Below are 16,184 nucleotides of genomic sequence, written 5' to 3' on the forward strand. Positions count from 1 at the left end.
AAATTTTTAAATTCCCCCGGACTCGCCACTTTTATTTATATATATTTTTGTACATTATCCCACTTAAAATTTCGTTATAACACAAATGTAGTTGTTTGTGAAAATTGCAAGAATATCACGTTTCTACGTGTCTATATTCCCGCCCCCCTTCTTTTGTGGCTTTAGGGAGGGGGACAAAACAAATTACTGCCTCCGGGTGTCACCCATGCTAGGTACGCCACTGCATATAAATATTATACAATATTGTCAAATAGAAGACAGAAGACGGACTTTGAATGTATCTGAACTTTATACTTATATGGATTGACATTGAACTTTTTAACTCTGTTTCAGTAGTTTTTGACGAAAAAAGTTTTTTCCGACACATTCGGATCAAACTGTTAGATGCAAAATTTTCGTATTTTTATTTAATTTACGTTATTTTCATGGATCATCCGATACATCACCTTTATTCGAGGTTAAACAAAGAAGGGAAGAAAGTAACCACTACAAATCACGTTTTCATTTTTATTTATTTGTTTTCTTTTATAAACCCTATCTTGACTTTACTACCGATAGAGATCATGGAGTCTTCTTGACTTCCTGCCTTAACACTGGCATATATATATATATATATATATATATATATATATATATATATATATATATATATATATATATAAAAACCCTCCTAAACCTTTTTTTCAGAAGTTATAAATAAACCAGTGTTCATAAACTAAGTTGTCAGGACTTTTTTGGTTGCTTCAAATGTCGGTAATTTATATTTTTCTCAATCCATTTACAGAAATGAGAAATTTTTACGAATATATTTGATTTTTTTTCTTTTTGGCTCTTGAAAAATAAGAATTTTTACGTGCTCCCCAGCGTTACCGACGGTCACACCCGTAACGCGTACAAATCATACTTTTTTGAATGCAAGAAAACGTTTTAGAAAGTTGATACTGCATATTATGATACATAATAGTACCCTATTTTTGAATATATTAGAATTAAAAGCCTACATTTCAAAAATAAAGTGCAAATATATACGTAAAAATGTCTAATTTGCACAAATGGATTGAGCAATAACATTATATATGAATGAATGCTTCCGCTTATTTATTTACTGTTTTAGCCTCAATAATGGATAATGTTCATGGAAAATAAAATATTTTTGTAATTTATTATTGTTTAATGGTGAAAATAATGCAAATACTCATATAATTCAAAATTTATTACGTTTCTAACATGTTTCATCAATTAAAATTTTCCCCCTCTCCTTGTTGATTCTTATTCTACTAACAATTGTTGAAATTTATTTTTTTAAGCGTAATAATAGAGGAGAGAAAAGAATAAACCGATTTCACACACAGTTCATTCACAAAGTTTTTCTATCAGGAAATGATACGTAAATAGGATAGCTGAATTGTGTCCCGACAGTTTTTTAAAATCAAGTGCAAAAAAGTATTAAATATAATATAGTCTCTAATTAAACCTAATAGGAAATAAGAGATATAAAATGAGAGTAAAAACTTTTTTTAATTGAAAAATTTTAATGACTGCAAGGTCTTGAATGTACATTTTTATGAAAGAAATTGTGTGCTCTGATTGCATCCAAAAGAGGAGTCAAAACCTTTTATATTTTTTTTTTGCTCACTTTGTCCTGCATGTCTCTCATTGCTTCTCTGTACTGTAGTTTTTAGAAACACAATTTAATCGTCTTGTTATGTGTGTTATCCTCATTTTTTGTATAGTAGGGGAATGTGGGGCAAAGTGAAATAGTTAAGAGTTTTTAATAGTTAAGTTTTTTTTTTTTAACAAACGAATTGGAAATTTGGGCTGAAAATTACGGTACATAAAGAAATAAAAATATATTTTACTATAAACTAGCATTGAAACATTATTTTTTAATTTTTTTGTAGTAAGTTTGTACCTTACGAAAAAGGTGGATATTTTTCATCTTTTTTTTTTTGCAAAGTGAGAAATAAAATATTTTTCTAATGAAAGGTTTTCTATTCGGTCATTAAAGATATTTTATATCAAATAAATGCGTAAATAAAAGAATAAATGAATAAATGAAAAGGAAATGAAAGAATAAATGAAAAAAATAAATAAATGAGTAAATAAAATAATGAATTAATGGGAAAATAAGGGAATGAATGAATAAATAAGGGAATTATTAAGTGACGGATTGGTAAATGAACTAAGTAATGAATGAATATGTAAATGATTTTATAAAAGACTGAATAAATAAATGAAATGAACTATTTCGATTTGCCCCGCATGGACATACATATTGTACAAAGCATTTACAATACAAATAAACTTAATATTAAGGAAATAAACATTTTACTGAATATTAGTAGATCTTAATTAATACATGAAATATTAATCACAAGAACTTTATCATTTAATAATACCAAAAATATTTTTTGACTTGCATTAAAATATTACTATATGCATATCAATTTTTTAAACTGTCTCTGTATTTTCACATTCTTTGGTTTTCAGAGGTAAATTTTTTTCTTGACTGGAATAGACTACATGTGTAACTACATTATACACATTAAAATATTACTAGATAGGTGGTGCTAAAAAAAGAGAACATATTTCACCATTTCACTTTGCCCTGCTATGTCACTTTGCCCCACATTACATTGAACGTGTAGTTTCTTGTAATGAAAAAAATAATAATAATAACAATAAAAAAATAAATTAAAAAATTAAAAAGCGTAACTATTGGGGGTTTGGTAGAAGTAATGAAGAGATGTTTTACAAACCTCGAATAAGTCAAGCTGATTTCCAAAAACATTCGCTTTGAAGTCCAAGTTTCCAGATCTTGGAAGAAAAGACTCCTTTGAGTGAATTAAATTTCCCTCTATTCCTTGACCTACATTCAGAATATGTGAAAACAGCGACAGTTCAAAGTTCCTGGAAAATTTTGTGACATCAGTTGAGAAAGGCTCCTTAATTCTCATCGTTGATAGAGCTGAGCTTAGTTTGGCTTTCAAAGGATCGGAAGAATCTCGCAAGTTTTTCAAGTAGCTCCAGGTGAAGACCTTAACTATAAATCAAGAATAATTAATCTATTATCTTATGGGTGTGTGAAATTACTATGTTTGGGGTTAATGAGGCTTTGCTGATTACGTCATACAAAACAGCTTTATGATTATAGTATTAGTACATATACTATGTATAGTATGTATAGCTTAGGATAGTGCTATGCAAAGTTGAAAAAATAGAAAAAAAAATATGTGCTGATCAAATAGATAAATAAATAAATAGAACACAGGGAAAAAAAGGTATTTATTCGAAATCAAGATAGCGCTTACTAGAGGCTCAAGAAAAGGGCTCTGACAGTGCATGCATGTAAATTCATTCCGAGATATTATTTTTAACAAGTAAAGAAACACATGGTTGCCACTTTTGGTGACTGGGACTTGATAGTTTGGTAGCCATTTTTAATGAAATGGTCGCCAGTTGGTGACCTGTCACAGTTTATCTAGAGCTTTGACCAGCAGACACACATTTTTCCGTTTCAGAAGTTTTTTTACAATGTTTATTGAGTAAATTAACTTGTTTCTGCCCTTTTTCTGTGTATCCTGATATTTTTATGGGGCATGATTTTTTTTCCATGCTTCTATTTAAGCATGGAGCTTCTTATTTTTAACTTCTACGACAAAGGATGTTAAAACGTAGAACTGAAATATTTTTTGGGAACAAATAGTCTAACAAAAATATTAAAATATATATTTCATTGTTGAGAAAGCATACTATGCACAAGTCAGAAGTCAAATAAATTGATAACTTAAAGGAAAATATTTATTCATTTTTACGTAATATGACTTTTATTATTGAAGTTACACATAGTTCTCTTGAGACAATAAATTAGCAAACTAGCTGACTTTCTGTATGAGCTCGAGAAAATAGTTTTCGTCTGCTGAACTTGTTTAAGTTTTATTTCATTATCAAATTATGAAGTTAACGAATCATCCGACGATTTCTTATTTTTGTCAACAGATTGATCATTCTTAATGACATTAAAAGTCAAAACTTGATGTATTCAATTTGCGTTACACGGAGAAGATTACAATATGAAACAGACTTTTATTATTTTAAAAGAAAAAGAGCTTCAGTTAAATTACTTGACATTAATAACTTTAATACCGTAAGTTAAAAATGCAATCTCTTAAATCTAAGAGTAGCACTGCTACCTTAAAACGGCGAAATTCCTGAAAGAAAGCGGATTTTCTTTTGAAAGACAAGAACAGATATAAAACTAAAGCAATCAAAGTCAAACGACGACGGGAATATCTATTTAAAGAAAGTTTTACTTCTCCTCAGAAAAATATAAGGAAAATAATCTAGAAAATAGTCGCTCGTTAAGTGCAGAGGCAGTATCAAGATGTTGTTTAAGATTATAAAAACGAAAAAAGCACTTTTTCTCACAAATCTTTGAAAAGCAACGTTTTACGTAAATGAAGACATAAATCAAACTGATGAAAAAAAAAAAGGAGTAGGCCCGCTGCTCGGTGTGAGGATTGAATAGTAAAATTTGGCAAAATGGTTCTGCGCCGAGCCATTTAAGTCAGTCGAGTTTTAATTTGTAATGCCGAAAGAGCGTACGTATGCTCGATTCTATTTCTGTTACATGGGTAACGAGAGTGCAAAGTACCTTTCTATGAGTCAAAATGAATAAACGTTACTGTTATCAAAAATTGGATGCAATCCACGTTATTTTCAAATAAAACATCACTCCTCCTTAATTGATCTACCGTCGAAACACCCAAACAAACCTCTAGAGAAAAACGCAAACTCGAAGAATTATAAAACTATCGCAAAATAACACATGTTTTGCGTTAGAACTTTAAAATAATATTTACATAAAAATTCATTGATATGTAGCCTAAAGTGTAATTTTCTTCGCAAGAAATAGGCAAGAAAAATATGAGCAAAAATGTTGATAATTCCTTCAACTTTTAATTATAAATTCTGCTCAAAAATCTTATCTTCCACAATATGAACTAAAAATGTATCACTACCATTAAGATTTCATTGCAATGCAATTTTGTGTCGTAAAAAATATTTTCTATAGCTAATTTTAAAATCTGTCAGATTTTCTCAACTTTTTGCTTTAGTATACATAAATTTAAATTAAAGTCAAGGAAAAGAAATCCCTCTAAATCGACGTTTCTCAACCTACTTTGATCCGCGGACCGGCAAGAGCTTTTCGAAAAAAGTCACGGGCCGGTGATGGATGTATATGGATGTATGTGGGTGTATGTGGGTGTGTGAGGATGTTTCTTATACAAATCCACTTTTTGCGTCAGATATTTTCCGAATTTGGCACAGAGGTCCTTTGATACTCATGACTTCTCACAGAAAGGGAGTTAACAATTTAAATAAAATCCAAAGAGATCTAAATTCAAATTTTTAGTCATAAAATCAAATTTTTAGTCATAATTGCTTTTTCCTACTTGTTACCGGTAAATTTTACACTATTTTTTTTTCTTTTATTTAAGCTTAATTGTATAACAAGCGTCACTTGACACAACTTTAATTTTAGAGGTAGGCTATGTAACTACTGACGATGCGGTTAGTAAAATATAAAACAAGCTTTTTTTTTTCATTTAAATCAAAACTAAAAAATTGTTACCTATTGAATGTGATTAGGAAGTGTTAAAAATGATTGCATTTTTGAATGAATGAAAAGTGAATTGAAATTTGGAAATAATACAGTTCAACAAGGCACACAAAGTACGCTTTTTCCGACTCCAAAATTAATTTTGTATTTCATTCCGTGCATTATATTTATGAAGCAAAAACAATTCACGTTTATTTCAAAACGCTTATGGTAGCGTGGCACTTTAAATGCGAAACGTTGGGTTGTTTAGATTAGATTTATCTATCGATAAATGGAGCAATGAAACAAAATTATTATTATTATTACTAGTTGTTATAACATTAATTATTATTTTGCTCGTATTTATGGAATTTCTATTCAATAAAAATAATAGCAAATAACACATGTCGCATCCCAGCAACATAAATTACACACTTAAAAAACAGCATGGGAGAAAATAAAGGTTTAAAGCAATTTTACTTAAATTTATTCTGATATACTATAACACGCGCAAAGAATTTGTGATGATTTTTTTTATATTGATTAATTTTTGTAGTTTAAATTTGTAGTTCAAACTTATAGTTCGAAAATTTTACTTCCAGTTTATGAAATTTTAATGATTTTTCATTACATACATATTGATTGCACCGTTTTTCGCCACCAGTTTTTTAAAGTAACTTTGTGACAGTTTAAGGCAAGACGGGTAATCAAAGTTAGATTTTAATTTAAAATCTTGTACATTGTTATAATCACGTACTTAAAATTTCCTCCACGAACCAATATTTTAAATTCTTTTAAATCAGATTTTTACTCGTTAATTTGAAAATCACAAGAACCTGCCTGTTACCGAATGACTTATTAAGTATTTTCTTTTTACGTTTTCATATTTTGTTACGAAGGTAAGAAATTAAATAAACAGTATTGTAAAATTTCAACATCTAATCGCTCTTATTACATACTCATAGCTGCACATTGTATAAATTTCACTGCATACAGAATCACACGATTTGTAATTTAGCATAAAACTTAAGAAAAACTTCTCTTTACTAGGACAAAATAATTATTTAAATTTGACACAGAAAAATCTGAAGAAAATAGGTCACATTAATAATTAGTTCACTTTTCGAATTTAACAACATTTCAAATATAACAACAGTTGTAATAGCTAATTGTTAAAATATTCACTTTTTACGTATATATATATATATATACAGGGTCGTTGAGGTAAATCCGGAATTTGTTTATTAACTGCCCTCTAGCGGTTGTTGAGTGCATATTTGCGAATAGGTTATCGAATGTGTAGTTCATATCGTCACGAGGCGCGCGCATATAGACACGTTACAACAAGCAACAACATGAGCCGGGAACAAGACAGAAGAGCAGCGATCCTTGAGTCCCTTCGTGCCGGTAAATCACCAAAGGAGATTATTGAGTGGTTATCTTCAGGTCAGTTGAGTGGATGCTTCAGAAGTGCCCACCGTCATGCACACCAAATTTCCAGCAGCGATCATGGTCCTTGGGGTTATCAGCAGCGAAGGGGATGTTATGCCATCTCATTTCTTTGAAGAAGGTCTCAGAATCAACGCCGATGGATACATTCACGTATTGGAACGGTAGTCAAGCCCTGGATGGACATGGTGGTCGCCGGAAGAGATTATGTCTTCCAGCAGGACTCAGCGCCAGCCCACAAGTCGAGAGAAACCCAAGCGTGGCTTCACAGTAATGTGCCCTACCACTGGACACCCGACTTGTGGCCACCCTCCAGCCCGGACTGCAATCCTCTCGATTAATACTTTTAGGGCGTAGTTGAGGAAAAGGTTAACGCAAAATTTCATAATACCAAGGACGCGCTGAGAGCCACCATTACTGAGGTGGTGCCCAACGTGGACAGAAAGGAAGTGAAACATGCATGCGGTCGGTTCCGGTCACGTCTTGAGCGAGAGGTGGCAGCTAACGGCGGCTATATAGAATAATTTCTTTTTATAACATATTTTCTATAATATTGCAAAGTTGTGTACAAAATAAATCCTTTTTGTTTGCGTTATAAGAGTTTTAATACTTGTGTCCCATTTTCCGGATTTACCTCAACGGCCCTGTATATACACTTTCAAGCTCAAACTTCATACCTTGCTGACTATTTTCCGAAGAATACGACTCAACAACTTGTCGTAGTATTTCTTTTGATGCACATTTCGAAAGAGTTAATAAGGCAGCAATCCGTAGCTCATCTTCTTCGTTCTTGTTTTTATATGTATCCAATAATTTCGAGCTAATCTAAAAAAAGAAGTAAATAATAACTACACAGTTAGATAAACAAAAACGTACTTAATATTTACAATTTTCAATCTTTAAACAAAACAGCACACAAATAGGTAAACGATTCATATTTCACCGTACACATCAATAATAGTTCTAATTAAGTAAATTGAATTACATATTTATTAATTTATTAGTATATCACTCGAAAATAATTTTTTATCTCATCAATTTCCACTATCTGTTTTGAAGAAATATGTATTAAAACGACAAAGTAAGAAAACAATGAAAGAAACTTTACTATCCATTTTGAAAAGCTAAAACTCAAAAGTTAGAATAAAGTTAAGATATATATATATATATATATATATATATATATATATATATATATATATATATATATATATATATATATATATATATATATATATATATATATATATATATATGTATATATATATATATATATATATGTATATATATATATATATATATGTATATATATATATATATATATATATATATATATATATATATATATATATATATATATATATATATATATATATATATATATATATATATATATATATATATATGTATATATATATATATATATATATATATATATAGATATATATATATAGTTCAGATGCGATAAATAAAAAATATCTCCAATTCATATGAGAAAAATTAGAAATTCATTCTCAATATTGAACTGGTTAAGTAAATTGATATACAAAATGTTTCGTGCAATAACTGCTTTCTCACACAATCATTTAGTGTAACTTTGCACCATTTCATATTTTTAGTGTATTAAAGAATTACAGCTGAATTCAAAAGAAATTGAGTTGGCTTAATAAATACTCTCTCAAGATCATAATATTAGTTCTGTACTTTCCATGCTTTAAAACAAATTGGTCACTCTATTCACAGCAGCAAAGCTAAATGCATTGCTAATAATTTTGAAGCTATTGTTTGGAAACTACTCTGGAATGCTGAGTGAAAGTTGTTTGAATCTCTCGTCTCTCCGCCCCAACAATGAAATATTTAAACATTACAATAAATTTAAGAAATCCTTTGACGCTATTAAATTCCAATGGGGAGTTTTTAGCATGTATTAACTTAATTTTTGTAGCTCAAAGTTCCACTGTTTTTATCAAAACAATTTATTTTACATTACATTTGTCACATGGTTTAAAGTTGCTTTTCTTAAGCAGCATGATTATAATTACTATTTCTTATTTTTGGTTAAATATGCAATAATGTTGAAGTTTTTCTTTAGTTTTATGCTAATGGATATAATAACATTGGTAAAATATGAATGGGGTAGTCAGGCCCGCGCCAAGCTTGATCAGCGCCGCCGTGCAAATGTTTTTTGAGCGCCTTTATGCGGTGGGGTTTGGAGAAAATATAGTTTGCACCTGAGGTGAGGTTTTGTAGACGAATACAATATGGAAAGAGATACGAATCTCATTAAATTTATGAAAAAAACAATGTGTAAATTGTTAAATTTGGAATCGAGTTCAGTAGCTCCTCTATTTTGGCATGCGTTTTGGAAAAAGAAAATAATTTAAACATCAAAGTTGACGCCTCTCTCATCTGTAATTGGTGAATGATGAACCAAACTATTATGCCTGTCATAACATGGCAACAGAGTACTGATTATATTTCTAAATTGAAGTATAATATTTCTAATTGAAGTAGTAAGCGCTGATCCAGGAATTCTTCAAAAGATGCGAAATTGCGTGTTTTTAACATCTATTTTGGAAAAACTACAACGGAGAGTTTCCGAACAATCTCCCTTTAACATCATCGAACATCATTTAAAGTTGTATTTCTGGAGCTGCAGTTTCGATAAAATGGCAAAGGGAAGTGCTAACCTAATTTCCTTCCTCTAACGTTACCAAAGACGGTTTAAAATCGCGTTTTTAAGATTCAATTTTGCACAATGTAGCAAACCCCGAACCTTTTCTTTTCCTAACACTCCCATGATGAATTTCCATTTTTAGAGCTCCACTTTGAAAAATTTGGGAGTGGAGAGTTCCGAACCTCATCCTTAACGTTACCAAAGATTGGTCCGCAACAGCTCTTTTTGGACTTCAATTCCGAAACATTTCTGGTTTAGAGTTCCTTTAAATTCATCGAAAATTGTCTCGAAACTTTTTTGGCACTTCAGTGACGATAAATTTAACCGTAGAGTCCCTCATGGGATCGCACCTCTATCTTACCCAAGAGTATAATAATGAAGCGATATTCCACCTCTCTGACACTGCAATTCATTTCGGACAAACTAATTATTCTGAGATAGGGAAACGTTAAAAAGGCATTGAATTTAATATCTAAAACAAATACATTGTCCAAAGTTCTTTTAAGTTTAATACACAAAAAGTTAAAGAAAATGGGGCGGGGGGATGGAGTAACCATGGTCAAGTAGATTACTTTTCGAATCTAAAAAGTTAATATAATTTATTGTCTGCAATGTCTAAGAATTATATGCACATGCAAATGTGCTTGGCTTTTTTTTCTAATCTATGATAACATGAAGCAGTCGAATTACCACGAAAGATAATGAAAAGTCACAAAAAGACATTGCACAAATTATAATACAACACTAGCTGCGTGCCCGGCGTTGCAGGGCTACTTAAAAAATGAAAGAGATGTCCAATTGATGTTTTTGCATTACTCTGACATCAGTTTCTAAAGCGCTAAGGAGTAAATAAATACGTGTAATGCAAGGTTTGCAAAACACCAGTAGAGCATATTTTTGTCAAAAATCTCTTTAACGTTAATCATAGTTATCAATGATACAAGTTATGAATATTTTCAGTTAGCACAAAAGATGAAAATACATGCATTATCAACTATAATCTGTGCTCACGTTAAAATGAATTACATCTGATAGACTATATCTGAACTTTTTATGTACAATTACAATCAGCTTTTTACATAGAATGACACATACTTTTTGGTTGATTACGTGAAACTAAAGCACCAAGACTAAATAACTACCATAAGCATTAATTTAATACCAAGTTATCAGATTCCAATTTAGCTTTAGTTAAAATCCTTAAAAACTATCTCTTTTGTTCAACTCTGTTTCACAAAGAAATCCAAACAATCTTAATTTAACATGTTCGTTTAACGATATAAACTGTATTTTAAAAATAGAAACAGGAAGGAAAAAGAGAGTTATTACAATTCGAAAACTCACCCATGTGACGGGAAAAAGTCTAACAAAATTAACATAATTAGTCGGACATCCTAAGTGTACCAAAATATGAGGTTGGTGAATGATAAACTTACCCTACAATCCATAAACATAGCTAAAGAAACAACTTTCATATGCGGAAAAGAGTTAAGAACGTTGAATGTAAAAAATAAAAAAAGGACAGACGATAAAATAAAGGCTATGTCCGAATAGGGCAACCAATTTTAAACTAATTTAAAATGAAATTCTAGATGGACAAGTTGTTTTAAGATTTGGACAGCAGCCAAAAAAATCTCTTTTAAAACAATTATTAGAATTATACTTGCTCACGCATATGCAAAATGGCAACAGGAAAGAAATAAAAATTCCTGAATAACGTTATGTTAATTAACGTTTTAATTAATATATCCGCTAATTAAAGTCGAACAATTACGAGATAGAGCCTATTGTTTTTAATTTGGAAAATTTCGAATTGGTCGATATCTTGTTTGACTCTCGATTCGCAGCGGTTCTCGAGAAGATCGATCTTCAGACAGACAGACAGATGGACTCGAACAGATTTTAATATTATAGTGGATATTCGCCGCAAGAACCAAAATGGGGAATAGCACATTTCTTGCGCCTGGTATGCTCATGCTCAACCTTGTGTGCTGTAATAGACATACCGAAATAGCTTTCACGGCTCCACATGAGGAAGAAAAATGCGAAAGTATGCATTAATTAGCATCATGTGTTTTCAGTGTAAAATATTGCGCTTTTGAATAGCATGTTTAGACACAACGAGGCAAAAATGGTTCCTTTTAGATGGGAAGTCCAGATTGCTTGTTTCAATTCGTCATCATTAGATAAATTGAAATTTCAATAATGTTTTTTAAGTTGGAGTTTTCTCCCCGTTTGGATAATTTTTGATTTGTAGAGCTAGGCGCCTATTTGACTCTGGCACCGTCGTGCTCCGCACGACCTTGCACATAGGAACGGCGCGGCCCTGGAGATAGTTAAAAATAGAAAATTGTGGATCAAAGTTACTGAATGACTAGTGTCAAAACAAAATGTACCGAGTTCGAAGAGGTAGCTGTATTTAACAGAGAGGTTATAAGCACAAGAAAACTAAAACTAACAAATTTTCAAAAAAATCATAAACAAATTCAGTACATTTCCACGTAAGCTTCCATAGTATCCTCGAGTTCCTTTAGTAGCAAAGTGTTTCTACTTCTGTGTTATTAGCAATGTTTCAAACAGTAAACGAAACCCATCCCCAGTATAAGAGTATTAAAAAATGGCACAAAACTTTTCTCGATACGGGAAGTGTCCATAAAATCTGGACACTTCCTGTATCGAGAAAAGTTTTGTGCCATTTTTTAATACTCATATACTGGGGATGGGTTTCGTTTTGTGAACTGTTTGAAACATTCTTCGCCGTTATTACAGATTTTTGTTTTTAATACCAGAGAACGATTTGTGCCTTCTTTTCGGTGACGCCATTTTTCTCTTTGTCCGCTTATACAAAGCGCTGGTGAGTTAAACGTGAGAAAAAAAATGCCGTCAAACTTCAGGAATTCTACTGTCAACTTAATTGATATTGCAGTCGTAGCGCTCAAAATGTTTTTTAAATCGGCCGCTCAAATTCGTTACGCACTGTAAATAAATATTTATGAGACAAACTTCAACAGACTATAAAGTTTCAATTGCAAATTGGACAACAAAAAAAAATGTTCTCTTTTTTTTTTCTCTAAATGATATATTATTTGGGTAAGACTAGAGTGCCTTGAATGATCAGAGTGACGACAAGCACATCCCCCCTGAGAAGCGGGGAAGCGCCTCTGTCCGCCGGAGGCCATCTTGACGAAAGTCTCGTAGACTTAACATAGGAAGATTGGATGAGTCTCAGAAAAACGCTTTTTTTGTGAATAATTAGTTTTGTACTGACATTTCACCTTATGTCTCAAGTGCATAAATGTATAGGCTATCACTTTTTATCATTTTTGGAACTCTAAGCGAGATATTGATTTAATTATAGAGCATTGATCTTGGGATTTTGGATTCCGATAGTGTTGGCGGGCTTTTTGGCTTCACTAACGTTCCGGCAACCATTCTCCGCTTCAGGAGCGTTTGATTTTCGGGTTTTAGAAGTTAGTTTTGCTTGTAAATGAGTTTCATCCCGTATTATTTTTACTCAAATGAAATAATTATGTAAGAATAAAATGCATCTTGATTGTAAGAAAGAGAAATATATATTAATTATTATATGGAAACTATTTAAAGTTTATTCTATGGAGCTGCTTATTATTTCTGATTCATTATAGAGAAAATTGAAACTGGTGCACATTTTTATTATTTACACACAGAAACCATAAAGGGGGGGGGGGGGGAATGTGAAACTCAATTCCAAAACCTCACAGTGTGAATGTTCAAATTAAATAAGTTTAAAATTAACTAAAATCATTCATATTCATAGTGTGGGGTATATCCTAAAGTACGCAAATTCAACTCAGTATTTTTCATACTGTTTCGAAAAAAACTCAAGGAATTAGTATCTTTTCACAAAATTAATATATCATTAAACCACCATTTCGTAAAACATTCAACTTTACGCAAATTTAAAATTACCTAGTTGTAGCATTCAGCTGACGATATACTTTTTATTGTTTTCTAATTTCTTCGAAGATAAAAGTTTTTTTTTTTTTTTTAAATATACGTTGCGATAACCATTCGAAGTGAACTGTTTATTTTGTTTAGAATTTGTCTGCATTTATAGAGTGAGAAACTATAATTGAATAATTTTATCAAGAATTCTCAATTCAATATTTTTAAAACAGTACATTTCAGTTATCTATAGCTAATAGTTTGTTTTGATCTTTTCAATTCTTATTTTCGTAATTGGATATAGCAGAAATTAATTAAACTTATTCGTATGCATGTATCTGTACCTGAGAGGGAAAGGGAATTTAGTCACAAAAACAAAGTCAAGAGACGAGTTAGAAATTTTTCTTTTCTGATAATTTTTATTACTCGATTGGATTGCCAATTTATGACCTTATAGAATGAAAATTAGTTCATTGAAATCTTCGCATATAATTCTTCTTGTACTTCTAAATAGAGTTTAAAATTTTGAGTAAGATAATGCAAAAGTCTCGATCGCCATTCATTTACGAAAAGATACTAATTAAACCCGTCTAAAAGGTTTTTCGCAATTTTTGCAGTGAAAGCATAGTTAAATTTTTTTTTTAAATTTAACACTAAAATGAAGAGAATTTTTTTTCCGCGTCTGATAGAATGTGTTTAGAACTTCCATATTTCATAGAATTCGAATTATAACGATTTTCAAAAGCAGATTTAAATAACGACTATGACTTTATTCACGCGATTGATAAACGAATTCATTGTTGGCCGACAAGGAAATTAAAAGCAATGATTTAAAATGATATTTTAATATGTTGCCAGTTTCTATTCAATAGACATTGATTTTTAATAATATAAGGCTTTTAAAAGGATTTTAAATGTTTCCTATTGATTTTACAGTTGCGACTCAGTCGGGTTTTTTTTTTAATTTTTAATTTTTAAAGTAGTGGTCTTCTTCTCTGATTCGTTTCTCTTGTGAAAGTTAAAATTTGTCATTTACTTTGTTTTCATTCACACACACATAACACATAATATGTAAAGAAAATGTTGATGTCGCTTATCATTTTCAAATTCGTTTTTCTTAGAAATCTTATGTACTTATGTATTTGTTTTTGGCGGAAAAGTGCAAAGAAAGAATGGAGAGAAACTCAGTATAGCCTATGCGAAATGCTTCAGAAGCTGAAGTCACGTCTGCTGCCAAAACCGCGATAACGATTCACACTTAGTGGCAAATCGCCAAATTGTCAAAATTTTCTCTCGTCGCATCTGGACGAAAGTTGCGGCCGCGCTTGTCCGGGGGGGGGGGGGGGAGAAATACCGCTGTTGTCGCCACTCTGTTCTCACGCCACTCTGTACTAAAGAGAAATTCCTCTAAATACGTTAATGATCAAGAGAGCATTTTTCTCTTTTTGCATGTTTAACTTGTTAACTCAAGGTGTACATGGAAATTATCTTTATATTTATCGAAATGTTATGGGTACATTGCCGCAAAAAGAACCAATCAATCAATCAATCAATGAATTAAGTAACATCAGAGAGGCAAAATTCTTTGTCATGTTTCGGAAATTAATACGAAGTTAGGAATTTTTATCAGAAACAATTTGTATCATTTTAGTTTTTCTATTACAATTAAAATAGGTTTTCTTTAATAACGGTAATATACAATAAAGTAATATACAATAAAGTACAGGGCGTTTATGAAGTCTTGCACTGTTAAAGAAAGTTTATTAAAAAAAACTGTTAAATACTTAGAGATTATTTCTTTTTTTTTTAAATCTTGATTTTTACCTCATCAATTCCCCCTCCCTCCTCCATTGTTATAATATTAGCTAAAGGCATATAGGTGGTTAAATCATCGGAAACTGGAAATGGCGTCTATGGAAGAAAAAACTGACAGGGGCACCGCAAGGGGAGTTTTGAGAATCAACCCCCCCCCCCCCCTCCACTCCCAGAAACTTTGGTTGTAAAATATATTTCCAATACTAATATGGCACTTTGCATCCACATAAGAACTGCTATGGCATCCCTCTCCCCCCCCCCACACACACCGCGGAAAGTAAATTCCTGCTGTGCAAGTGCCATGAGCGAAGTTCAAGACTTCCTGAAATACGAATCAAATAAAAATAAAATAGATAATTTTTAATGAATTTTTATCAGTGCAAGATTTTATAAACACTCTGTATAAAGATTCAATGAGAAAGAAAATTGTACAAGAAATCAAATAGTATCTAGAAAAAAAATGACTACACATCATTTCAAATATTTTGCGCTGATGCAAAACTCGACTTGTTCAGACAAATTTATACGAGTGTACGGAAAAGGCCCCTGCCATGTTGCTCTAAATTAAAACCTACAAATCTGACAGATCGTAACAACTGGAAGACAAAATGAAAGTTGACGTTGGCTTAAATCCAAGAAGTGCACCTGATTTTCCTTAATGAAGTTTCATTTTTAGGTGCATAAGTTACACTATCAGAAGTTATTTCGATGTTGACA

The 16,184-nt window shown here is 31.3% G+C and overlaps 1 protein-coding gene across 1 annotated transcript in view; it reads right to left on the reverse strand.

Annotated features, from left to right (window-relative positions):
* The window catches only part of LOC129218900 (apolipophorins-like), a 165,393-nt gene that overhangs the window by 121,630 nt on the left and 27,579 nt on the right, over nucleotides 1–16,184 (reverse strand). The window contains exons 11-12 of the mRNA XM_054853221.1: nucleotides 7,729–7,876; nucleotides 2,760–3,043 (exon numbers count right to left, since the gene is read on the reverse strand). Of these exons, the coding sequence (XP_054709196.1) occupies nucleotides 2,760–3,043; nucleotides 7,729–7,876 (432 nt within the window). The remainder of the gene's footprint in view (nucleotides 1–2,759; nucleotides 3,044–7,728; nucleotides 7,877–16,184) is intronic.

The sequence above is a fragment of the Uloborus diversus genome, chromosome 3 (assembly GCF_026930045.1).
Source record: "Uloborus diversus isolate 005 chromosome 3, Udiv.v.3.1, whole genome shotgun sequence".
NCBI lineage: Eukaryota > Metazoa > Arthropoda > Arachnida > Araneae > Uloboridae > Uloborus > Uloborus diversus.